The following is a 26,503-nucleotide window of genomic DNA, read 5'->3' on the forward strand; positions in this document are numbered from 1 at the left end:
ATCTCCAGTAGAAACAGAGTTACGAGCCTGCATAGTATATTTTCAAAAATCAAAAGTAACCTTCTAACAATAAGTGAGACAAAAAGTAAGTTGACGACGATATTGAGGTAGCCTCAAGTTTAAAGTATCCTTGTATGGGGAGCAAAGAGTACTATAACATATCCAAAGGAGATCCCAGTACCTCTTGTAGAACAAGAGTTATGAGCCTCCAAAGTTTAGTGCAAAAATCATAAGTAACATAATAAAAATAAGTGAGACGATACCAAAGTTGACGAACATTTTGCTTAATATCTCGGCCCTTGTTTGTCGTAGCTCAATATTTTTAGTATGGTTAGATGGGGGACAATTTGGACTATAGCATATCCTAAGGTCATCCCCTTATCTTTAGTAGACACAGAGTTATGGGCCTGCAAAGTATAGTCTATTGCATTTCCTATGGAGGGGTTTGTTTGTTTACGATTAGCTTAATTACTCGACTACTGTTTGTCGTAGCTCAACGTTTTTAGTATGGTTAGATGGGGGACAATTTGGACTATAACATACCCTAAGGACATCCTCGTATCTCCAGTAGAAACAGAGTTACGAGCCTGCAAAGTATAGTCTAATGCATTTTCTATGGAGGGGTTTGTTTGTTCACGTATTGCTTAATTACTTGACCCTGTTCTTTCGATTAAAAATAATAACATATCTTTAGTGTAGCAGTTAACGCATCCGCCTCACTCCCGGAAGGCCACAGGTTCGAAACCGCGAAGTTTTTTTTATAATTATCCGAACATTTGTGTCAAGGTCACATTATTTACATCCCCGTATCTCTGGTAGAACCAGAGTTACCAGCCTCCAGAATTTAGTCTAATGTTTTTCCTATGGAGGGGTTTGTTTGTTTACGATTAGCTTAATTACTCGACTACTGTTTGTCGAAGCCCTAATTCTTAGTATGGCTAGATGGGGGACAAATTGGTCTATAACATACTCAAAGGACATCCCCGTATCTCCAGTAGAAACAGAGTTACGAGCCTGCATAGTATATTTTCAAAAATCAAAAGTAACCTTCTAACAATAAGTGAGACAAAAAGTAAGTTGACGACGATATTGAGGTAGCCTCAAGTTTAAAGTATCCTTGTATGGGGAGCAAAGAGTACTATAACATATCCAAAGGAGATCCCAGTACCTCTTGTAGAACAAGAGTTATGAGCCTCCAAAGTTTAGTGCAAAAATCATAAGTAACATAATAAAAATAAGTGAGACGATACCAAAGTTGACGAACATTTTGCTTAATATCTCGGCCCTTGTTTGTCGTAGCTCAATATTTTTAGTATGGTTAGATGGGGGACAATTTGGACTATAGCATATCCTAAGGTCATCCCCTTATCTTTAGTAGACACAGAGTTATGGGCCTGCAAAGTATAGTCTAATGCATTTCCTATGGAGGGGTTTGTTTGTTTACGATTAGCTTAATTACTCGACTACTGTTTGTCGTAGCTCAACGTTTTTAGTATGGTTAGATGGGGGACAATTTGGACTATAACATACCCTAAGGACATCCTCGTATCTCCAGTAGAAACAGAGTTACGAGCCTGCAAAGTATAGTCTAATGCATTTTCTATGGAGGGGTTTGTTTGTTCACGTATTGCTTAATTACTTGACCCTGTTCTTTCGATTAAAAATAATAACATATCTTTAGTGTAGCAGTTAACGCATCCGCCTCACTCCCGGAAGGCCACAGGTTCGAAACCGCGAAGTTTTTTTTATAATTATCCGAACATTTGTGTCAAGGTCACATTATTTACATCCCCGTATCTCTGGTAGAACCAGAGTTACCAGCCTCCAGAATTTAGTCTAATGTTTTTCCTATGGAGGGGTTTGTTTGTTTACGATTAGCTTAATTACTCGACTACTGTTTGTCGAAGCCCTAATTCTTAGTATGGCTAGATGGGGGACAAATTGGTCTATAACATACTCAAAGGACATCCCCGTGTATCCAGTAGAAACAGAGTTACGAGCCTGCAAAGTATATTTTCAAAAATCAAAAGTAACCTTCTAACAATAAGTGAGACAAAAAGTAAGTTGACGACGATATTGAAGTAGCCTCAAGTTTAAAGTGTCCTTGTATGGGGAGCAAAGAGTACTATAACATATCCAAAGGAGATCCCAGTACCTCTTGTAGAACAAGAGTTATGAGCCTCCAAAGTTTAGTGCAAAAATCATAAGTAACATAATAAAAATAAGTGAGACGATACCAAAGTTGACGAACATTTTGCTTAATATCTCGGCCCTTGTTTGTCGTAGCTCAATATTTTTAGTATGGTTAGATGGGGGACAATTTGGACTATAGCATATCCTAAGGTCATCCCCTTATCTTTAGTAGACACAGAGTTATGGGCCTGCAAAGTATAGTCTAATGCATTTCCTATGGAGGGGTTTGTTTGTTTACGATTAGCTTAATTACTCGACTACTGTTTGTCGTAGCTCAACGTTTTTAGTATGGTTAGATGGGGGACAATTTGGACTATAACATACCCTAAGGACATCCTCGTATCTCCAGTAGAAACAGAGTTACGAGCCTGCAAAGTATAGTCTAATGCATTTTCTATGGAGGGGTTTGTTTGTTCACGTATTGCTTAATTACTTGACCCTGTTCTTTCGATTAAAAATAATAACATATCTTTAGTGTAGCAGTTAACGCATCCGCCTCACTCCCGGAAGGCCACAGGTTCGAAACCGCGAAGTTTTTTTTATAATTATCCGAACATTTGTGTCAAGGTCACATTATTTACATCCCCGTATCTCTGGTAGAACCAGAGTTACCAGCCTCCAGAATTTAGTCTAATGTTTTTCCTATGGAGGGGTTTGTTTGTTTACGATTAGCTTAATTACTCGACTACTGTTTGTCGAAGCCCTAATTCTTAGTATGGCTAGATGGGGGACAAATTGGTCTATAACATACTCAAAGGACATCCCCGTATCTCCAGTAGAAACAGAGTTACGAGCCTGCAAAGAATATTTTCAAAAATCAAAAGTAACCTTCTAACAATAAGTGAGACAAAAAGTAAGTTGACGACGATATTGAGGTAGCCTCAAGTTTAAAGTATCCTTGTATGGGGAGCAAAGAGTACTATAACATATCCAAAGGAGATCCCAGTACCTCTTGTAGAACAAGAGTTATGAGCCTCCAAAGTTTAGTGCAAAAATCATAAGTAACATAATAAAAATAAGTGAGACGATACCAAAGTTGACGAACATTTTGCTTAATATCTCGGCCCTTGTTTGTCGTAGCTCAATATTTTTAGTATGGTTAGATGGGGGACAAATTGGACTATAACATACTCAAAGGACATCCCCGTATCTCCAGTAGAAACAGAGTTACGAGCCTGCAAAGTATAGTCTAATGCATTTTCTATGGAGGGGTTTGTTTGTTCACGTTTAACTTAATTACTCGGCCCCTGTTTGTCGTAGCCCAACGTTTTTAGTATGGTTAGATGGGGGACAATTTGGACTATAACATACCCTAAGGACATCCTCGTATCTCCAGTAGAAACAGAGTTACGAGCCTGCAAAGTATAGTCTAATGCATTTTCTATGGAGGGGTTTGTTTGTTCACGTATTGCTTAATTACTTGACCCTGTTCTTTCGATTAAAAATAATAACATATCTTTAGTGTAGCAGTTAACGCATCCGCCTCACTCCCGGAAGGCCACAGGTTCGAAACCGCGAAGTTTTTTTTATAATTATCCGAACATTTGTGTCAAGGTCACATTATTTACATCCCCGTATCTCTGGTAGAACCAGAGTTACCAGCCTCCAGAATTTAGTCTAATGTTTTTCCTATGGAGGGGTTTGTTTGTTTACGATTAGCTTAATTACTCGACTACTGTTTCTCGAAGCCCTAATTCTTAGTATGGCTAGATGGGGGACAAATTGGTCTATAACATACTCAAAGGACATCCCCGTATCTCCAGTAGAAACAGAGTTACGAGCCTGCAAAGTATATTTTCAAAAATCAAAAGTAACCTTCTAACAATAAGTGAGACAAAAAGTAAGTTGACGACGATATTGAGGTAGCCTCAAGTTTAAAGTATCCTTGTATGGGGAGCAAAGAGTACTATAACATATCCAAAGGAGATCCCAGTACCTCTTGTAGAACAAGAGTTATGAGCCTCCAAAGTTTAGTGCAAAAATCATAAGTAACATAATAAAAATAAGTGAGACGATACCAAAGTTGACGAACATTTTGCTTAATATCTCGGCCCTTGTTTGTCGTAGCTCAATATTTTTAGTATGGTTAGATGGGGGACAATTTGGACTATAGCATATCCTAAGGTCATCCCCTTATCTTTAGTAGACACAGAGTTATGGGCCTGCAAAGTATAGTCTAATGCATTTCCTATGGAGGGGTTTGTTTGTTTACGATTAGCTTAATTACTCGACTACTGTTTGTCGTAGCTCAACGTTTTTAGTATGGTTAGATGGGGGACAATTTGGACTATAACATACCCTAAGGACATCCTCGTATCTCCAGTAGAAACAGAGTTACGAGCCTGCAAAGTATAGTCTAATGCATTTTCTATGGAGGGGTTTGTTTGTTCACGTATTGCTTAATTACTTGACCCTGTTCTTTCGATTAAAAATAATAACATATCTTTAGTGTAGCAGTTAACGCATCCGCCTCACTCCCGGAAGGCCACAGGTTCGAAACCGCGAAGTTTTTTTTATAATTATCCGAACATTTGTGTCAAGGTCACATTATTTACATCCCCGTATCTCTGGTAGAACCAGAGTTACCAGCCTCCAGAATTTAGTCTAATGTTTTTCCTATGGAGGGGTTTGTTTGTTTACGATTAGCTTAATTACTCGACTACTGTTTGTCGAAGCCCTAATTCTTAGTATGGCTAGATGGGGGACAAATTGGTCTATAACATACTCAAAGGACATCCCCGTATCTCCAGTAGAAACAGAGTTACGAGCCTGCAAAGTATATTTTCAAAAATCAAAAGTAACCTTCTAACAATAAGTGAGACAAAAAGTAAGTTGACGACGATATTGAGGTAGCCTCAAGTTTAAAGTATCCTTGTATGGGGAGCAAAGAGTACTATAACATATCCAAAGGAGATCCCAGTACCTCTTGTAGAACAAGAGTTATGAGCCTCCAAAGTTTAGTGCAAAAATCATAAGTAACATAATAAAAATAAGTGAGACGATACCAAAGTTGACGAACATTTTGCTTAATATCTCGGCCCTTGTTTGTCGTAGCTCAATATTTTTAGTATGGTTAGATGGGGGACAATTTGGACTATAGCATATCCTAAGGTCATCCCCTTATCTTTAGTAGACACAGAGTTATGGGCCTGCAAAGTATAGTCTAATGCATTTCCTATGGAGGGGTTTGTTTGTTTACGATTAGCTTAATTACTCGACTACTGTTTGTCGTAGCTCAATGTTTTTAGTATGGTTAGATGGGGGACAAATTGGACTATACCATACTCAAAGGACATCCCCGTATCTCCAGTAGAATCAGAGTTACGAGCCTGCAAAGTATAGTCTAATGCATTTACTATGGAGGGGTTTGTTTGTTCACGTTTAACTTAATTACTCGGCCCCTGTTTGTCGTAGCCCAACGTTTTTAGTATGGTTAGATGGGGGACAATTTGGACTATAACATACCCTAAGGACATCCTCGTATCTCCAGTAGAAACAGAGTTACGAGCCTGCAAAGTATAGTCTAATGCATTTTCTATGGAGGGGTTTGTTTGTTCACGTATTGCTTAATTACTTGACCCTGTTCTTTCGATTAAAAATAATAACATATCTTTAGTGTAGCGGTTATCGCATCCGCCTCACTCCCGGAAGGCCACAGGTTCGAAACCGCGAAGTTTTTTTTTATAATTATCCGAACATTTGTGTCAAGGTCACATTATTTACATCCCCGTATCTCTGGTAGAACCAGAGTTACGAGCCTCCAGAATTTAGTCTAATGTATTTCCTATGGAGGGGGTTTGTTTGTTTACGATTAGCTTAATTACTCGACTACTGTTTGTCGTAGCCCTAATTCTTGGTATGGCTAGATGAAGGACAAATTGGTCTATAACATACTCAAAGGACATCCCCGTATCTCCAGTAGAAACAGAGTTACGAGCCTGCAAAGTTTATTTTCAAAAATCAAAAGTAACCTTCTAACAATAAGTGAGACAAAAAGTAAGTTGACGACGATATTGAGGTAGCCTCAAGTTTAAAGTATCCTTGTATGGGGAGCAAAGAGTACTATAACATATCCAAAGGAGATACCAGTATCTCTTTTAGAACAAGAGTTATGAGCCTCCAAAGTTTAGTGCAAAAATCATAAGTAACATAATAAAAATAAGTGAGACGATACCAAAGTTGACGAACATTTTGCTTAATATCTCGGACCCTGTTTGTCCTAGCTCAATGTTTTTAGTATGGTTAGATGGGGGACAATTTGGACTATAACATATCCTAAGGACATCCCCGTATCTCTAGTAGACACAGAGTTATGGGCCTGCAAAATATAGTCTAATGCATTTGCTATGGACGGGTTGTTTGTTTACGTTTAGCTTAATTACTCGGCCCCTGTTTGTCGTAGCTCAATGTCTTTAGTATGGTTAGATGGGGGACAAATTGGACTATAACATACTCAAAGGACATCCCCGTATCTCCAATAGAAACAGAGTTACGAGCCTGCAAACTATAGTCTAATGCATTTCCTATGGAGGGGGTTGGTTTCGTTACGTTTTGCTTAAGTACTCGGCCCCTAGTCATATCCCTCGGATATCCAGATTTTCGGTAAAAACGTATTTTGGACATCATCTGACTCTCCATATGTCCGTCCACCTAACATCCAAACTATATCCGTGGGAGGTATTTTTGGAGTTTGTTAGGATATAGCGTGGATGAACTTGGGATTTTAGTAATCTTTGTTTTGTACTTATTTACAACTAGCAATAGACGTATTATCTACTTTCTATTCACTTTAACGAGATAATGGTTGGATTTAATACAGATGTATCATGGATTTAAGGCTTACATCCAATGGATTAACCAAGGACGCTGTAAGGATTTTTATAGGAAATTATGAAATGATAAAAACTATTATTATATAATGGTTTTCTTTAATTATTTTTGATTTCCACATTGAAAGTAAAATTTTACAATGTTTCAATTTCTTTATTTTTTTCAGCGTTTTTTTTATCCCTTTGGTCGGCACGACCTTTCGCGTGTCTAAACCATTCTTTAACTTCGCGTTCTATGGCTTTTTCAGTAACATCTTTCAGAGTTTTATCGTTTAAGGCAACATCTAATAAAAAATATTAAAAATAATTATGCTGAAATAAATGTTACTTATTTTAAAAATATGTACCTATAATTAAATTAATTAAATTTAGCCCTTTCAGTGGTTTCTTTCCCTTCTTTCCTTCCCAAGAGAACTGAGATGCCAAACGATCACTAAATGTTATCCTAAGAATTCGTTTAATGCAGTCAGATAAATGAGTTCCTCCAATTTGTTTCAGAATATTTGCCTATAACAAAAATATAAGTTAAATTGTTTTTTAATTTTACGGCCCGGACAATGACCTCTTGTCATATATATTTGATATATTTGTAAGCAAAAAATTATATATATTTTATTGAAATTCTGATGCAGCAACTACTTTATTTGTCTTTCTCATCAGAATTTCTAAATAATAATAAAGCCCTCCAAGCAAATTGAACAAATGATCGTGAATAATAAGTCTTAGCCTCTGCTAAATTTAATTAAATATTTACACTTGCGACCACTAAATTAAAGTTAGGATTTTCACTCTGAAGTTTTCTAAATCAACTTAAATCTAACACCACAAGAAATCCCTTAAGGAAATTGCTATAGCATGATAATACTTATTTCATATCTCCATCATAAAATAAGATAAATAATATGGGTCTCACCATTTGGGCTCTGTGACTTTCTGAAGTTAGTTTTTCTTCTAATTCTGAAAGATCACTTGTCGTGATTAACGGTAGTTTAAAACTCTTCTTCCTTGTTTCATTATTAAATTGTTCATTTATTTCAGTTGCTGGTGCATCTTTGGCATTCAATTTTCTTAAAATTGTTCCAAGTGTTTGGAGAATTTGAGCATTTTCCATTTTTAGTAACTCCATATTTCTGTCAAGCCGGTTAATTGTTGCTAAAAAAATCAAATAGGACGTTTTCATGCATAATTTACTTGCGAAAAATAGGAATATTTAATTTCACCATAGATCTATATTGAAGAAACTCTGAAGATAGACCTTAAGCTAAACTATAAACTCTATGAAAGGGAGGATGATAAGGAAAATCAAGTAATTTTTTATACATTATTCTACTAATTATACGACCAATCTGCATACTGAAACAGCCAACAACTAGCACCGAATGATTTTAAAATTACAATTAGTCTGAAACTTTATATATAATTTTAAATAAGTACCCCCAAGGAATCGCGTGACTCCCTGCCTTTTTGTTAACAAAATTTTCAAGGCAAACTAAATGTCTCACACCACGATTGTCATATCGTGCGCAAATTTTCTCAAATCTGCCGATAAATTTCATTAGACACGGAGCGTGCCTCAGAAATTTGGTTAATAAAAAGGCAGGGCGTTACGCGATTGGTCGGAGGTACTTATTTGAAATTATCCATAAAATTTCCAATTAATTGAAGTTTTAAGATCATTAGGTGTTATTTCTTGGATGTTTCACGATGGTGATTGGTCTAACAATTAGTAGAAGAAACGATAAAAAATCACTTAATTTTCCATTTCACCCTCCCTTTAAATATGAAATAAATGGAGCTAGAGTCATCGTTTCAAATTTTCATTCAAAGTTTTTTGTTTAAATATTCAAAACTAAGTTCTTATCCATCTAATAAGATTTTACTATATGTTCAACCCTTCGAAACCTTTGCATATTTAATCCTCTACGAAAATTGCCAACGTTTAGTTTCATTCCAATATTTACCTTTATGAACCATGACCAATTTATCTCTGCATTGAATTGAATCTGAAATAACTAACAGCATATAAATTTTTGGCTCTTGTTATTTACAAATTCTTAACATTACCTGTGGAATTGTCGCGATCAACACTGACAGCAGATAAGCGATCTGTAAAATAATATGGTTTCTGCTTCTATTAACGAATTTATAGAAACAATAAAATTATCTTTTTGATCACCTAGAGTTACAGGACGAATTTGTTTTGTGTTTACAGGAGTACAAAAAGGAGACTTTTCTATGATCCCTAGTAAAAAGCAGAATATACTATAAAACTAAGAACGCCAGAAGCTTACAAACAGTACCTGCAGAAATATCGTTATCTCGACTGAGCGAGTTAGGATCTATAAAAAACAAATATTTTCGCTTATTTAATATTATTTACAGTTTAGGTTAAAAATTTCGATAACGGTTAAATAGTTTTCGTTGCTATTATAAGTTACAGGTCGGTTTGCCTGCAGTATCCCACTTGGTGTTTATTTGGAATTTTTACTGAGAAATGAAACGGGTGTGCACAGATCTGGTTCACTAGTTCACCAAGTGGAAAGCAGATTTTAACGGTGGTCAATGAATTGCCAAATTGTTATCAGAAATTCAAAGAAATAAAAGCCCAGGGATGTAAAAATACCGTATCTTAAAAATAAGTAATTAAGCGGGTAAATTACAGGATAAATTTTCAAATAACGGCAAACGGTAACTGAACATAATTCGATATAAAATGAAACGGTCCACCAATGTGTGACTATGAAGACGCTACACTAATGTAAATAATTATTCAGTAAACTTGAAAATTAGTAAACTTTTGGTACTAAGTTCCTTTCGCCGTTCGGTGGTAATTTATGGCTATTTACTGCGGTAATTTAAAATACGGTATGTGAAAATAGGTAATTTACCGGTAAAATTAACCAACTCTCTTCCTTTTAAAAGCCATATTGGCTTGTGGGATCGAATTCAAAGCCTAGTATACCAATTCTTCCTTGCATTGTTTTTCAAAGAATAGCTCGAAGATTATTTACCTTCATTTGCGTCCGTTTTGTTATTTTCTCCCACATCGATTTTATTTTTATTTTTAATTACAATTTCTAAATGAAAATATAAAAACTTTAATTTTACCAGTTTATTTGTTAGAAATATATCTTAACGTGTTAGAATAACCTTTGTAAATATTCACTGAATTCCTAGTAAATACCATTCACCACGAACACTTAATTAAAGTTATAAAACAACTTACCTTCATCACTTGTGCCTGGCTCTAGAATCTCTTCTGGAAAAAATGATGACGTGGGTCTATCGAAATCTTCCAACTCAGTACAAGGGTCTTTGAAAGAAAATCCACATGGTTAGCTTTCAATAATTTTACAAATTCATATTTGTATACCATTATTTACAACTAATTCTTTTGATCTTTCTAACCCAAATAAATTTCTTTTTTTCAAGGTTTTTCTGGGACTTTTACCTAAAATATAGGAAAAAACAAGGATTTAATTTATTTCATATAATCATTTCAAATAATTTGCATAAAACAGACGTCTAAAAACCATTTCATGAAATGTTTTATATTTGTGATTTTTATTATTTAATTATCGCAAAAAAAATCTCCTGTGTTATCTAATATAAGATAGCACACATATTTATTCCGACGCCAATAGGAGCGTTTTATTAACATGCTATACTAGAGGTTCCCGAAAGTCAAAGGGACTCATAATAAAATTTTTTAGACTACTGTGATAATTAATCTTCAATGTAATACAAATATTCTTACTTGATTTTTTTGAACTTTTTGACGAATTAGTTGAGAATGACTTAATAATTTTAGCTGCGGTTAAAAAAGGTTTAGATAATATTTGATACACTTAAAAGAAAGGGGCTAATCATTTTCATATTCCTTGCTTATTAATTATGGGATATTTTAGTCATTTTTGTACTTTCGCCTATTCTCTTTGCTGAAGTCTAAATTACAGCAGATACATATATTATGGTTCGTGACTGACTGGCCCCTTGCTTCAATGCAAAATACTTCCAATACCATTATTTTTTTTGTTCTTGTGAAATGTAGCGTCGAAAACAGGCATTTTTGAAGGAGGCTCATCCGCTTCGTCCTCTGATGATAATGGACTATTAGTTGGTTTCCTACTATTTTTATTGTTTATGTCCTCATTGCTGGAACTCGCTGTCTCCTTTCCCTCCAAATACCTGTTCAATTTTTTATCCGCTATTTCATATGTATCTGGAAGAATATAAAGATTGGTAAAAATTAGATTTTACAAATTAGCGCCTCTTCATTTTCTGTGTTAGCAGTTAAGGCAAAGGAATGAAGACCTAAGATGAAATTTTTCAATAAGCACAAAAACATAATCGCATCTACATATCAAACCCTCAAAGATAAATGAAAGTGTTAGAAATATTTTGGAAAAATTTCATTGGAGTACGCTTTCACCTTTATATATTTATACTGGTTTAAAAATTAACTTGAAATACTAATAAACAACCTAGAATAAAAGTTATCCATGTTGGAACTCGTTGAGGACCTTTTTATTATATTCCTCATCTTTAATATATGAGTGAATCATATTAGGTCCCTAGTGAGCTAATATATGATTAACTCATGGTAACGTGTACTACCATGAAAATTAATATATTAAACAAAAAATTACCACATGTATATTTGCATTTGATTTCATAAATTGGCCACTTGTCGTCTGGATCAGCCCCTGTCTTTGAAAGTTTTGAGGCATTTTTATCTGGCCACGAACTGGCTTCTTTCTCGGGTCCATGTAAATCAACCCACGACTTCGGTACTATAGCACCACTGTTAGATTTTGTAAATTCTACAACATAATATCCACGATCCATAGTTCTGGAAATATAAATTAGATGTTATCACAGTATTAAAAAATTCTTTTAAAATTTGGTCAATCTTCGATTAGTTGTCTTCATAAAGGCTAGTAATAAATTCCTCCGAAAAGTTTATTTTGTGTAGAATAGTGTACAAAAATAAAATATCGTAAGACCTAATGCAAATCGATTTAATCAGTGCATGCTTGTGTATTAATGGAAGCTTGTTTTCATATAATTGCATTTTTGATCTATTGCAAACAATATCCTGCTAAAAGGTTCTATTTATTTCAAAACGATTTTGTAACATTATTGTTAAAGTAGGTTTGGTCTGAAATACAGCCTGTAATTATATGAAATTGAGAAAATTACATTCTATTTGCAGAGAAAAAGTACAAGCTTTAAAATACAGAACTTCAAAGCTAATTTCCATCTTATTTCAACAGTTTATGTTTTAAAAGATAAGAGAAAGACTGCCATTGTACGTGCCAAAATTAAAACCCGGATAGTGATTATCATAATAGGTTTGCAGGCTTGCGTCTTTCCAATCTTTTTTCAAATCTCTTTATGAATAAGTTCAACTATATACCATGCATTTGATTGTACAATTGGATATTTTTGAGCCTTTTTTGATATTAATTCTATTGGCCATTTCTTTAATTCCTGATCAAGTAATTCAACTACATATTCACCAACTATAACTGACTCGCACGGCTCTCGGTAAACATTTTCAACTTTGGTGAATTGTCGGCCAACAATATATAGATTGCATGATTCACTTCGGACTACATTTTCAACTTGAACAACCGTATTATCATTTAATATGCAACAGTGGTCATTTTTGGAATCGGATATAGAATACTGTTCTGTACCAAGTTTAATTTTTTTGAACTGCTCCCCGAAAAAACCTTCCGGTAAAGCACCATTCTGATGTGGATTATGCAAAGAGTGAGATTTTTTAACCTTTAAGAAATTTACTGGAATATTATTTCTTTCGGAAATTCTATATATTATTTGTTTTAACGGTTTGTCGTTTTTTTTCAGTAAATTTTTCAAAAATTGGAGGTGGTTTTCAAATTGAAATGCGCTAAACTTATTTAAAGCCCCAAACTCATTCACATCACCACATAAATGTAAAAGACCATGAACGTTATAACTAACTAGGTGTGATCCATATAAAGACTTGAATTCTTTAACAAAAAAAACTAATAACTCCGAAGCAAAGTTAATAAGATCTTCTCTTTGGTCTGTCACTGATAGAATTCTAATTGCCACATGAAGGCTAAGAAAGTGTTGAAAATACTTTTTTGGCAAAATCGTTTTTAGGATTAACGGACCTGAATAGAGAAGGAACTGTCTGAATTCAGTAGCCTTCCATCTATCAAGTTCGTCCAATCCCCTCGGTTTTCGGGCAAACTCCGAGCAAGTGTACTCTTTATGTGACTCAAGTTGCCTAGATATTTCTGTTATTTCCCGTTTTTTTAGTCTGAATTTCGATCTAGTTTTCTTTGAACCAATCCAAGATTGCATAATTTTTTTCATCACGCCTAAAATAACTAAATGCATATATTCAAATGGGAAATGAGTAACCATTTTCAGTCCTGGAATGTTTTGCAATATAGAAGTCCCTGTGTGATGTTCGGGTGTAAGTTTATTTGTGAAATCTTCATCAGACCTCAAAGGACGATTAAACCCTCCAGGATACGCCACTCGCCCCATTATATACTCGCCTTTATAAGAACATTTTCCGCACCCATAATAACCAGAGTGATATTTTATCTGTGTTATGTACGCTCGAGCCGGAGCGTCACAAATAAATCCAACAATTTCTAACGTTTTTAAACCATTGTTGACTTTGATTCCATCACGAAGTAATTCCATAACTTCTCCAACAAAGTCTTTCAAAAACTCATTGGGGCAAGCTGGTTTTTTAACTCCACAATATATTCCAATAATGAATGGCTTAGATTCTTTCAATGAATATGATAAAGAACCTAATATAGGCCAGAACTGATTGCTAGAACTTTTTGTCAATGGAATTCCGTCTATATTGAATAGTAACTTCAAATTATTTGGAATCGCTATATCAAAACATCGAGCCCATTTATCGATTTCTGACCGAATAGCGTTTCCTAACCCAAAATGATAGTATTCACCAGGTTCAACAGTTCTAACTGCTGCAAATCTGGGTGTTTTGAGAAGCGTTCTAGAATCAGATGGAAGGCTCGTATGACAATTATGTTTTCTTAAAACAGCAAGCAACTTGTTAACGATAGTTTTGTCCACTTTATTTTCGATGGCCCACAATGCTAGCTCATATTTAAAGCTTTCTGGAACTTCACTGGTTTCTAGATTGCCTTCATAAGGGAGGTTCCTTATTTCTTCGTTATCTGAAGAGTCCGAAATGGTATCCGATTCACTATCATTATCAGAATTGAATTTACACCCATTTATTATTTCAGGCTGAACAGGCTGACGCGGATATGGTTCGAAATTTTCATTTCGAGAAAAATGTTCAGTTCTAGGAAATTCCCGCGTTTCATCCGCCAAAACTATATCATTTGATTTAGAACTTCCTAATACATCATCATTATACATGAGCACCGAATCAGCAAAGGAATTGGAGTTGAGAGCATTTTTGATCAACCGGGATTTATGCCTCGATGATATTGTAGATAAGCTTTTGTAAGAACGTTTAGGCATTTTTAACACCTTTTTGCATAAACCTGAAACCATGTACGTAAGGTATAAGTGAACAGAAGTTGGAAATGAAACAGGGCAAAATTATTGAACATTTTTTAAAAGAATATAAAAATATTGAATTTTCAATTCTCAAACATTTCTCCGAGAAACTTCCCGACAAAAAAATTCCATTTCCTCTACTAAAAAAATGCAACACGCAGTATTGTTTTTGTGTAAAACTAGTTGTTTCACAATAGGACCTCGCGTACTTTATATAACCCAGACATAACCGTTTCTTGGGAATAGGGAGCTAACAACTGGCTAGGGGGAAGAGATAGTCTGACGTCACTCAGCCCCTCTCTGGTTGGCATTTTTGCGCGTAGAATACTGTTTCCAACCGTTAGGGGGGATGAAACTCCAGTAAGGGATAGAAGGGTGTGACGTTTCAGGGTCAGAACTGTTAGCTCCCTATATAGTATCGAACTATCGATAGAATCCAGCCTTAGAAAAGGTACATCTTCCCATGAAAAGCCGGTTTTCTGCCATAAACTATGTACTCCTTTCAAAACTTGAAACTACTTAAAGGGAGAATGAAATGGTCAGACCATTTTTTTATTCACGTTGATAAAATCTTCAAGGAGAGAGGAATGGAGTGGAACCCCCATACCTCAACGTTGCCTCTGTACTCCCACCTACTGCACGGTAATTCTCCCAGTATCCTCAACGGTTAGGTAGAGTCGTTCAGTACGAACTTGTAAAGGACGCTCTCTCTTTCTAAAAATAGAAGCTAGTTCTCATGCAAATACAATGGAGCTACGGGGCCGCTTAACAATCGCCTACGGTGGGGGCGTGCGCGAGGTGCACCTGGAGAGTTACGGTGCCGCGGTGCGCCATCATCATTTCCAATCTATCTGACCTCACTTATCCCTGATAAAATAACATCGAAATCACTAATATAACATAATGGAATATTTTGGTTTATTATAAAATCGAAGACGTTTTTATGAAAACGGGTTTAAAACTTGGAACTAAATAGAACCGACACCTCTGTGCATTTCATTCTCCAATTAACTATATTATCCTTGATAAAATCGCATTAATTTGCACTTCAAAAGCATTATTAATAATCATGCATTATTAGCGTGAACGGTTGATATTTTACAATTCTACACAAAAATGTTTTGGTAAATTTTTAATATAATTAGTTGTACTTTCTGAATGTTTCTAACCAAAACGTAAAGCGGGTGGAGAAAGGATGTTCTACAATCTAGTTGTGGAATTACAAATACAATTGTTCAAGATTTTCAGATCCTTTCTATGCGACAAGCACCTTTACCATTACTATTTTTTCTCTTTAATTATTATATGCTAAATTAAATTTATAATGAAGGTTGACCAATAAATTATTTAGTTATATATAAAAATTACCTTACCTTGAGTAGTCTCCAGTTATGAACAACAATAAATCCAAAGAAAAAGGCACTGGTTGTAGGCAACTTATTAGTGACGATCTAGTTTGCAATAACTGACCTAACCTCTTGAATCCAAAAATTCAAACACAGAAATACGAAGTCCAGCAGCCTGTCTGTCTATTTTCCGCCGCGTCCGAGTTCCTCGCGAATAGCTATGACCTATGAAACGCGGATTACCACCGCGCCGTGTAAGTTTTGGCGCGCAAAATACTAAGACGTCACTAAAGATATGGGACCGTTTCTTTTCGGTAGGATTCAATAAGCAATGTAGAAGGGACATTCGTGGAACTGTGATTGTAAAGCTTCTCCCCCGATGTATTTGTATAGTGAGGGGAGGGTTAAAGTTACGTTCCCTACCTTGTTCATCGTTCTAGACTGTAGAGAGTGAGAAACTGTAAAACTTCACGAAAATCCAATAGGGAGAGGGCGTTTGACAGGGAGGGAAAGAACATCCGACGTCATTTTATACCTCTACTTAGGGGAGCGTTTGTAGGCACGATACTGAATTTCCCCCGTTAGGGGGATTGAATCGAGGTAAGAGATATAAGCCTATGACGTGGCAAGAATGGCTTTGCCCTCTCCCTATTCGACCACATTCAGTATGACTAAACATAAATACTTTCTTGTGAAACAAGAAAATTTAGCAACTAAAAAAGTACACATGGCACTCAAAGGACCAATATGAAACAATATATTAAAGGAAAAATCAATATAGTATGATTGGTGAAATTCCACAAATGTAATATAATTTGGTGAGGTGTACCTCTGAATATTTTTATTTTAAATTGTTTTGCTAAGCATTTCAGTTGGTTCTGATTTTTTAGTGTGTTATATTTCTACAAAATCTTGCATTCATAAATTATATCTCTCCGGGAGAATGTCTTTGTTTTACCCCATATTAACTTGACCTAACGAAAGAAAAAAAACTCGGAATTTGACAAGAAAAGTTAAAAAAAGCGTTAACAGTTTCATCCTGCACAAATATAATATACGCTTGACAATCAATCTTGATTACTAATAACAAGCAAACCGAGATTGTTAAATTATTAGTGATTATATGTATATTTTTTAATTATGCGCAGTGCTCTCAGACCATATTTTAATTCAGTTTGAATAAGTTTTAAAACTCTTGACTCTAACGTTCTATTAACTCTGTAGGAACTTCCGAAATCCGTTAAGGAGGGTAAAAAAATATTATAACGGGATTTTATATCATTCAACTGCTACAAACAATAGCATTTCGCCAAAAACTTTCTTGTCAATTTATAATTTTGTTGAAATTTGTGATTTTAAATCGTTTAGCCTAACACCATTTCGCAAAACGGTTTTGGATGCGTTCAATTTTTCGATTAAGGAGATTTTCCCCTAACCAATCAGTGGCCTTCCATTTGAAATTGACTTTGATAAACGGTCAGTGATTGCTCGCGGAAAAATCCTTGTCCTACAGAAGTTATACTTATTAAAACTTCGTTGCAATAGCATTTATAGATTAATAATAACCTGTTGTATTATTTTAAAACCTTAACCCTACTTTCCCTATTCCGTTGAAGAAAACTAGATTGTCAAGTCCATAATAACGTCGCCACAAGCTCGCTACACATTAAGATAGTGGCCGGTGAGAGGTCCGAGTCCAAAATTTAAACGGAAGTCGAATGAAAGAGAAAAATTTAGGGAATATCACGAAATCCCTTACGCTTTTTTGAATGCCCGCGTGAGAGATTAAAACTCTAGATTATCTATGTGTTTCGTGTTATTTTATCTTTACTCAAAATGGAATATAAGAACGATGGTTTTGTCGTGGGTTTTGTGTTAATTCATTCCTATTATATCTTCAGCCTTGTTTATAAATATTCAAATATACACAAATTTTAGATATCGGGTGGAAGATTCATTAATTCCGACTCTTTTCCGAACTTTACCCTCAGCTGCCGGTGTTATTTTCTAATGATTTTATATATTCCTTTACTTGATAACGGCTAATATATAAGCTCACTGCTTGGCCCTTATATCAATCAACCACCCAGAAAGTTGAAAATTAATTTTGAAAATACTTCGACCCCACCTAGAGGCTCCACTACTACTTATCTGGTACATCACATTCCAAATAAGAACCACATCATTAAATAGAGCGAAAAATAAGGCTTGGTCCATTTTCAGGAGGGAGGAGATAGAACGACACATATTCCAGTGTCGGGAGAATATTTGACAGGTAACGATTTAAAGGCCAAGTGACATTGAAAAGGTTCTAGATCGTGCCAACTCACCTATATTTTTGCACGCTTCCAAGTAAAGCCAGAACATGATCTCTTGGTACTAGTCCTTTAATGTACCTTTTAGCTGGAGGGAGATGAAGTACGATAGGCCTAGGTTCCAAAAAGGGTTTGGGGAATGTTGTTTGAAAATCTTTTATAAAATTAGTTTGAAAAACTTATAAATGTTGTTTGAAAAACTTTTGTAAAATTAGTTTGAAAAACTTTTATAAATTTTGTTTGAAAACCGTTTATAAAAAATGTTAAAAAAACTATTATAAAAATTGTTAGAAAACTATTATAAAAATGGTTAGAAATATTTTTGCGTGCCTGAATCAACAATTGTGACCGTTAAATTGAACTAGGTTCTAGAAAGACTTTGGAATCAAACTATTGAGCCATGTAAGGGGGCGATCACAAACGAGCATTGCTAGGACTGTCCGAATCCACCAGCTCTTTAATAAATTTTGGAAAAACCTCATCAAACCCCGCTTCTAAAGCTAGGCTTTGCAAAATTTAAAGATATATCATCTTCCCAAGATGCTAAGGAGTCTGAAACACAAGGCGTATTCAAATAATAGTGTATATTGTAGAATACAACGAAAACTAATTTGACGTGTTTTGATTTTTATTTTATTTATTTATTGGTTTTTTGTGGGTTAAGACTGCAGCTCTTCAAGTACTATGGAACAATTGCAAATAATATTCGGTAAAATAGTGCTCTTAAATTAGCTGTAAAGACTCGTTACAACATTGATCCACTTTGTGGATTGACTCTTTTTAAATCACTAATTTTGATGGTCGCGGAAATTTGAACCATATGCACCAGTACTTTAAGTGCAAATCAAGAAAATAACTTAAAGAGTATACCACTAAGTCCTAAAAATATTTTTCAGTGTTGTTGGTGGTTGCTAAGCCTAGTTTCAAGGTTCTAAACGAGGGGCACATCATTCTAAATTGTAGTTCAAAATCAGCCTTACTAACCTCCATTGGAGAAATCTGAATCGATGAGACTAAATTGCCTCTCGGTTTTTACAGAAAAAGGGAGCCTTTTGAGTTTTCTATAGAAACGGGCTTGGTGGGGTTAAAATCGTTATCGGACATCGGACAGTCCTCCCCATAATAACCCCCTCGAAAATTCTCTCCTCAATGTCCTTGATGCCCTTTGTACGATTCCTAGAATAAGCGAAATCCAGTCTCCTGAGCTGCTTTTAGATGTGTTAGTTCTGGTGGGGGGGGGAGAGGAGAGGAAAGGAGGGTAAATTTTTCCACCTTTTCAAAATCAGCTGTCCTACATAATATTTGTAAACCCTTAAGTTTTAATTTATTCGAAAATTAAAGGTTGCTAGTTTTTTTATAAAACTTTTGAAAAATTTTCAAATATTATGGATGTCCCAATTCAAAAATTCATCATGGTGATCGATTGTGTGGCTATATTTAAATGGATACTGTTAATTTGATGTTATATTTGACGACTCGTTATGCATAGTTTTCAGACTAGGAGGATTCATACCATTTACACAAGGAGGGCAGACTCCGTGGTGGAGTCGATAGCCCGCCCTCCTTGTGTAAATGGTATGAATCCTCCTAGTCTGAAAACTTTGAATACCTGTTTAGTTTACAAAAACAATTTATTCATAAGTCATATAATATGATTTAGGGGAGCATTATTTCCGATTAAGATCACTCCTAAATGTATGAAGCATGAAAATCGGGCGTATATTATATTAATAACTTCAATCATAGTTCAGCTATATCTGTGGTTAAACAACTTCAATCATATTTCAGCTAAATCTGTGGTTAAACAACTTCAATCATAGTTCAGCTAGATCTGTTGTTAAACATTGCTTAATTGAGCATTTCAGAAAAGGTGTAAATTAATGATCGACTAAACTGGTTGAATATAATTCAATGCTTCAACTCTTTTCAAAATTTAGCAAACATTTATTCTAGTAGCAGAAAAATGATAAAAAAATTTTAAATTGAGATATAGTTTCACAAAAAATTTCAGAAATTACTTAAGTAAGCACATCTTAGGCAGATATGCCAGATTAAAACCTTCAACCCTCCAAAATAAAATTGGAAAGAAGTCCGAAAAAACCCGCCAATCGATATTTCGCAATAAAGCCCAAAAACTGAATAAGATCTAGACTACCCAGACCTAAAACAAGCCAACAATTAAGGGCAAAAATGTAACCGCCGAAAAGCTCAGTTTTAAGCCAACTCTTTTATTTCCAGCCAACATTTTAGAGCCCAATTGGTTGCTATCCTGCCCAATATGGCATCCTTGATCTTACGTTTGCCTATTTCATCAAAAGATAAAATAAAGTAAGATGTGTTGGAAATGATGACGAGCAACCTGTGACACTGTAAATCTCCCACGGTACCTCGCACCATTGTTAAGTGCTGCCACGCAGCGCCATTGTATTTGTATGAGAACTAGCTTATATTTTTAAGACAGAGGGCGTCCTTTACGATTTCGTACCGTACGACCCTGCTTAAACGCTAAGGATACTGGGAGGACTACGGTGCCGTAGGTGGGGGTACAGAGGCAACGTTAGAGGTATGAGGGTTCAAGGTTTCATCGTGCCTAACTTAACTCCCCTGAAGTTAACCTAGCTTTACAAAGCGGCAAGCGCCATCTGATTTGTCATTTTAAATATGAAGAGTAAATTAAAAATAAACTGTAATTAAAACTTACTTTGCTAAGTAATAATTTTGAGTTTTCAGAAAATACTGACAGAACTAACTTTAATTAAAATATACCACGTCTTTTACTGTACCACTTTAAATTTTTCAAGAAAACTATAATTTCGGTTTTTGCAAAAGCAGTGACACCTAGTAGATATTATTTAGATTCAAGCATTATGATACTTTTCTTTACTTATTAAGAGATATATAAAGTTAGAAATTTACATTTTAACATCATTGATATTTTTGGCCTAATTTATCGTTGAACTAATTGAAATATATTACACTGCTATACACCATGATGAAAGATTTTCCTGTATATTATAGGTGTAAATTCGAGATCAAACTATGCTTAATATTCCGTAACACGTCAGTGGAAAACCGGAAGTACCTTGTAGCACCTATTGGTCTATCCGACTTGTATATTCAATATTTGTTCCAAATAAGATCAAACAAGAGACAAAAGTTTGTGGAACGTTATTTTTCTCTACACCGCTCAATATCGAATAAAAACACTAGATTATAAAATTTCCCCTTATAAAAACTACTTTTCCTAGGTTTTCTTAATTACTAGCTCTTAATTAGCTAATATCCAGAACAGCCTAAACCATGGGATAACCAGATCACATCCAGAAAAGTACCAACTTTTCGGCCTTTTCTTTTAAACCATGGGATATCATACAGACGTCAAATACTGGCAAAAAAGTTTCTTCCGTTTTCTTACTCCATAAGACATCCTTGGGTATACGATTTTAGGTTTGGATGAACTAGGGATATCTGGACCCTTCATGGATATCTTCTAGACAATGTGTGTTATGTGGGCTGTTTGTCGTAGCCCAAAGTTTTTAGTATGGTTAGATGGGGGACAATTTGGACTATAACATATCCTAAGGACATCCCCGTATCTCCAGTAGAAACAGAGTTAGGAGCCTGCAAAGTATAGTCTAATGCATTTTTTACGAGCCTGCAAAGTTTATTTTCAAAAATCAAAAGTAACCTTCTAACAATAAGTGAGACAAAAAATAAGTTGACGACGATATTGCGGTAGCCTCAAGTTTAAAGTATCCTTGTATGGGGAGCAAAGAGTACTATAACATATCCAAAGGAGATCCCAGTATCTCTTGTAGAACAAGAGTTATGAGCCTCCAAAGTTTAGTGCAAAAATCATAAGTAACATAATAAAAATAAGAGAGACGATACAAAAGTTGACGAACATTTTGCTTAATATCTCGGACCCTGTTTGTCCTAGCTCAATGTTTTTAGTATGGTTAGATGGGGGACAATTTGGACTATAACATATCCTAAGGACATCCCCGTATCTCTAGTAGACACAGAGTTATGGGCCTGCAAAATATAGTCTAATGCATTTGCTATGGACGGGTTGTTTGTTTACGTTTAGCTTAATTACTCGGCCCCTGTTTGTCGTAGCTCAATGTCTTTAGTATGGTTAGATGGGGGACAAATTGGACTATAACATACTCAAAGGACATCCCCGTATCTCCAATAGAAACAGAGTTACGAGCCTGCAAACTATAGTCTAATGCATTTCCTATGGAGGGGGTTTGTTTCGTTACGTTTTGCTTAAGTACTCGGCCCCTGTTTGTCGTAGCCCAAAGTTTTTAGTATGGTTAGATGGGGGACAATTTGGACTATAACATATCCTAAGGACATCCCCGTATCTCTAGTAGACACAGAGTTATGGGCCTGCAAAGTATAGTCTAATGCATTTCCTATGGAGGGGTTTGTTTGTTTACGATTAGCTTAATTACTCGACTACTGTTTGTCGTAGCTCAATGTTTTTAGTATGGTTAGATGGGGGACAAATTGGACTATAACATACTCAAAGGACATCCCCGTATCTCCAGTAGAAACAGAGTTACGAGCCTGCAAAGTATAGTCTAATGCATTTTCTATGGAGGGGTTTGTTTGTTCACGTATTGCTTAATTACTTGACCCTGTTCTTTCGATTAAAAATAATAACATATCTTTAGTGTAGCGGTTATCGCATCCGCCTCACTCCCGGAAGGCCACAGGTTCGAAACCGCGAAGTTTTTTTTTATAATTATCCGAACATTTGTGTCAAGGTCACATTATTTACATCCCCGTATCTCTGGTAGAACCAGAGTTACGAGCCTCCAGAATTTAGTCTAATGTATTTCCTATGGAGGGGGTTTGTTTGTTTACGATTAGCTTTATTACTCGACTACTGTTTGTCGTAGCCCTAATTCTTGGTATGGCTAGACGAAGGACAAATTGGTCTATAACATACTCAAAGGACATCCCCGTATCTCCAGTAGAAACAGAGTTACGAGCCTGCAAAGTTTATTTTCAAAAATCAAAAGTAACCTTCTAACAATAACTGAGACAAAAAATAAGTTGACGACGATATTGCGGTAGCCTCAAGTTTAAAGTATCCTTGTATGGGGAGCAAAGAGTACTATAACATATCCAAAGGAGATCCCAGTATCTCTTGTAGAACAAGAGTTATGAGCCTCCAAAGTTTAGTGCAAAAATCATAAGTAACATAATAAAAATAAGAGAGACGATACAAAAGTTGACGAACATTTTGCTTAATATCTCGGACCCTGTTTGTCCTACAACACCTCTTCCGGTTGGGCACGAACCACCAACCTTTGGGTTAACAGCCGAACGCACTAACAATTGCGCCAAGGAAGCCCAAAAATTTAATGGTCGTCAGGTATTGTGGCAAAACTTTGGCTTTCTACGTTACATTTGAGATCCCACACCACCGCTCCCGGGTGGGCTCGAACCACCAACGTATTGGTTAACAGCCGAACGCGCTAACCATTGAGCCACGGAATCTCAGAAATTAAATGGTTGTCACGTATTGTGGATAAGTTTTGACTTTTTACGCTACATCTGAGACCCCACAACACCTCTTCCGGGTGGGCTTGAACCACCAGCCTTTCGATTAACAGTTGAACGCGCTAATAATTGCGCCAAGGAAGCCCAAAAATTAAATGTTCGTCAGGTATTGTGTAAAAACCTTGACTTTTTGCGTCACATCTGAGACCTTACAACACCGCTCCCGGATGGGCTCGAACAACCAACCTATTGGTTAACAGCCGAACGCGCTAACCATTGCGCCACGGAAGCCCAAAAGTTAAATGCTCGTCAGGTATTGTGTAAAAACCTTGACTTTTTACGTCACATCTGAGACCTCACAACACCACTCCCGGATGGGCTCGAACAACCAACCTATTGGTTAACAGCCGAACGCGCTAACCATTGCGCCACGGAAGTCCAAAAATTAAATGTTCGTCAGGTATTGTGGAAAAACTCTGACATTTTACGTTACATGTAAGACCTCACAACACCGCTCCCGGATGGGCTCGAACCACCAACCTATTGGTTAACAGCCGAACGCGCTAACCATTGAGCCACGGAAGCTCAGAGATTAAATGGTTGTCAGGTATTGTGGATAAGTTATGACTTATTACGTTACATCTGAGACCCTACAACACCTCTCACGGTTGGGCTCGAACCACCAACCTTTCGGTTAACAGCCGAACGCGCTAACCATTGCGCCAAGGAAGCCCAAAAAATAAATTGTCGTCAGGTATTGTGGAAAAACTTTGTCTTTCTACGTTACATTTGAGATCCCACAACACCGCTCCCGGATGGGCTCGAACCACCAACCTATTTGTTAACAGCCGAATTCGCTAACCATTGAGCCACGGAAGCTCAGAATTTAAATGGTCGTCAGGTGTTGTGGAAAAAACCTTGACTTTTTACTTCACATCTGATACGTCACAACACCGCTCCCGGATGGGCTCGAACCACACACCTATTGGTTAACAGCCGAACGCGCTAACCTTTGAGCCACGGAAGCTCAGAAATTAAATGGTTGTCAGGTATTGTAGATAAGTTAAGACTTTTTACGTTACATCTGAGACCCTACAACACCTCTCCCGGGTGGGCTCGAACCTTCAACCTTTCGATTAACAGCTGAACGTGCTAATCATTGCGCCACGGAAGCCCAAAAATTAAATGTTCGTCAGGTATTGTGGAAAAACTCTGACATTTTACGTCACATCTGAGACCTCACAACACCGCTACCGGATGGGCTCGAACCACCAACCTATTGGTTAACATCCGAACGCGCTAACCATTGCGCCACGGAAGCCCAAAATTTAAATGGTCGTCAGGTGTTGTGGAAAAAACCTTGACTTTTTACATCACATCTGAGACGTCACAACACCGCTCCCGGATGGGCTGGAACCACACACCTATTAGTTAACAGCCGAACGCGCTAACCTTTGAGCCACGGAAGCTCACAAATTAAATGGTTGTCAGGTATTGTAGATAAGTTATGACTTTTTACGTTACATCTGAGACCCTACAACACCTCTTCCGGTTGGGCACGAACCACCAACCTTTGGGTTAACAGCCGAACGCACTAACAATTGCGCCAAGGAAGCCCAAAAATTTAATGGTCGTCAGGTATTGTGGCAAAACTTTGGCTTTCTACGTTACATTTGAGATCCCACACCACCGCTCCCGGATGGGCTCGAACCACCAACGTATTGGTTAACAGCCGAACGCGCTAACCATTGAGCCACGGAATCTCAGAAATTAAATGGTTGTCACGTATTGTGGATAAGTTTTGACTTTTTACGCTACATCTGAGACCCCACAACACCTCTTCCGGGTGGGCTTGAACCACCAGCCTTTCGATTAACAGTTGAACGCGCTAATAATTGCGCCAAGGAAGCCCAAAAATTAAATGTTCGTCAGGTATTGTGGAAAAACTCTGACATTTTACGTTACATCTGAGACGCCACAACACCGCTCCCGGATGGGCACGAACCACCAACCTTTAGGTTAAGAGCCGAACGCGCTAACCATTGAGCCACGGAAGCCCAAAAATTAAATGCTCGTCAGGTATTGTGTAAAAACCTTGACTTTTTGCGTCACATCTGAGACCTCACAACACCGCTCCCGGATGGGCTCGAACAACCAACCTATTGGTTAACAGCCGAACGCGCTAACCATTGCGCCACGGAAGCCCAAAAGTTAAATGCTCGTCAGGTATTGTGTAAAAACCTTGACTTTTTACGTCACATCTGAGACCTCACAACACCGCTCCCGGATGGGCTCGAACAACCAACCTATTGGTTTACAGCCGAACGCGCTAACCATTGCGCCACGGAAGCCCAAAAATTAAATGGTCGTCACGTATTGTGGAAAAACTTTGGCTTTCTACGTTACATTTGAGATCCCACACCACCGCTCCCGGGTGGGCTCGAACCACCAACGTATTGGTTAACAGCCGAACGCGCTAACCATTGAGCCACGGAATCTCAGAAATTAAATGGTTGTAACGTATTGTGGATAAGTTATGACTTATTACGTTACATCTGAGACCCTACAACACCTCTCACGGTTGGGCTCGAACCACCAACCTTTCGGTTAACAGCCGAACGCGCTAACCATTGCGCCAAGGAAGCCCAAAAAATAAATGGTCGTCAGGTATTTTGGAAAAACTTTGTCTTTCTACGTTACATTTGAGATCCCACAACACCGCTCCCGGGTG

At 36.7% G+C, this 26,503-nt stretch overlaps 1 protein-coding gene across 2 annotated transcripts; it reads right to left on the minus strand.

The window, feature by feature from the left end:
• Positions 1 to 7,101: 7,101 nt before the first annotated feature.
• LOC149667953 (uncharacterized) lies at positions 7,102 to 16,362 on the minus strand. Of its 2 annotated transcripts, none has more exons than XM_089840946.1 (14): positions 15,968 to 16,362; positions 11,672 to 11,874; positions 11,044 to 11,244; positions 10,780 to 10,833; positions 10,396 to 10,473; positions 10,249 to 10,335; positions 10,034 to 10,099; positions 9,323 to 9,361; positions 9,199 to 9,264; positions 9,087 to 9,128; positions 8,984 to 9,034; positions 7,936 to 8,174; positions 7,370 to 7,529; positions 7,102 to 7,306 (listed from the first exon to the last, which is right to left on the minus strand). In XM_089840946.1, the coding sequence occupies exons 2-14, from the start codon at positions 11,868 to 11,870 to the stop codon at positions 7,158 to 7,160; spliced, it is 1,431 nt and encodes a 476-aa protein (XP_089697072.1). In that variant the 5' UTR covers positions 11,871 to 11,874; positions 15,968 to 16,362; the 3' UTR covers positions 7,102 to 7,157. The 2 variants fall into 2 exon arrangements, with proteins under 2 accessions (XP_089697072.1, XP_089697073.1); XM_089840947.1 differs by having other exon boundaries at positions 8,984 to 9,025; positions 15,968 to 16,360.
• Between the last annotated feature and the right edge of the window lie 10,141 nt (positions 16,363 to 26,503).

Source organism: Phalangium opilio, unplaced genomic scaffold, assembly GCF_054372755.1.
Source record: "Phalangium opilio isolate 3A_F unplaced genomic scaffold, DU_Popi_V2 ptg000056l_1, whole genome shotgun sequence".
Classification (NCBI taxonomy): Eukaryota; Metazoa; Arthropoda; class Arachnida; order Opiliones; family Phalangiidae; genus Phalangium; species Phalangium opilio.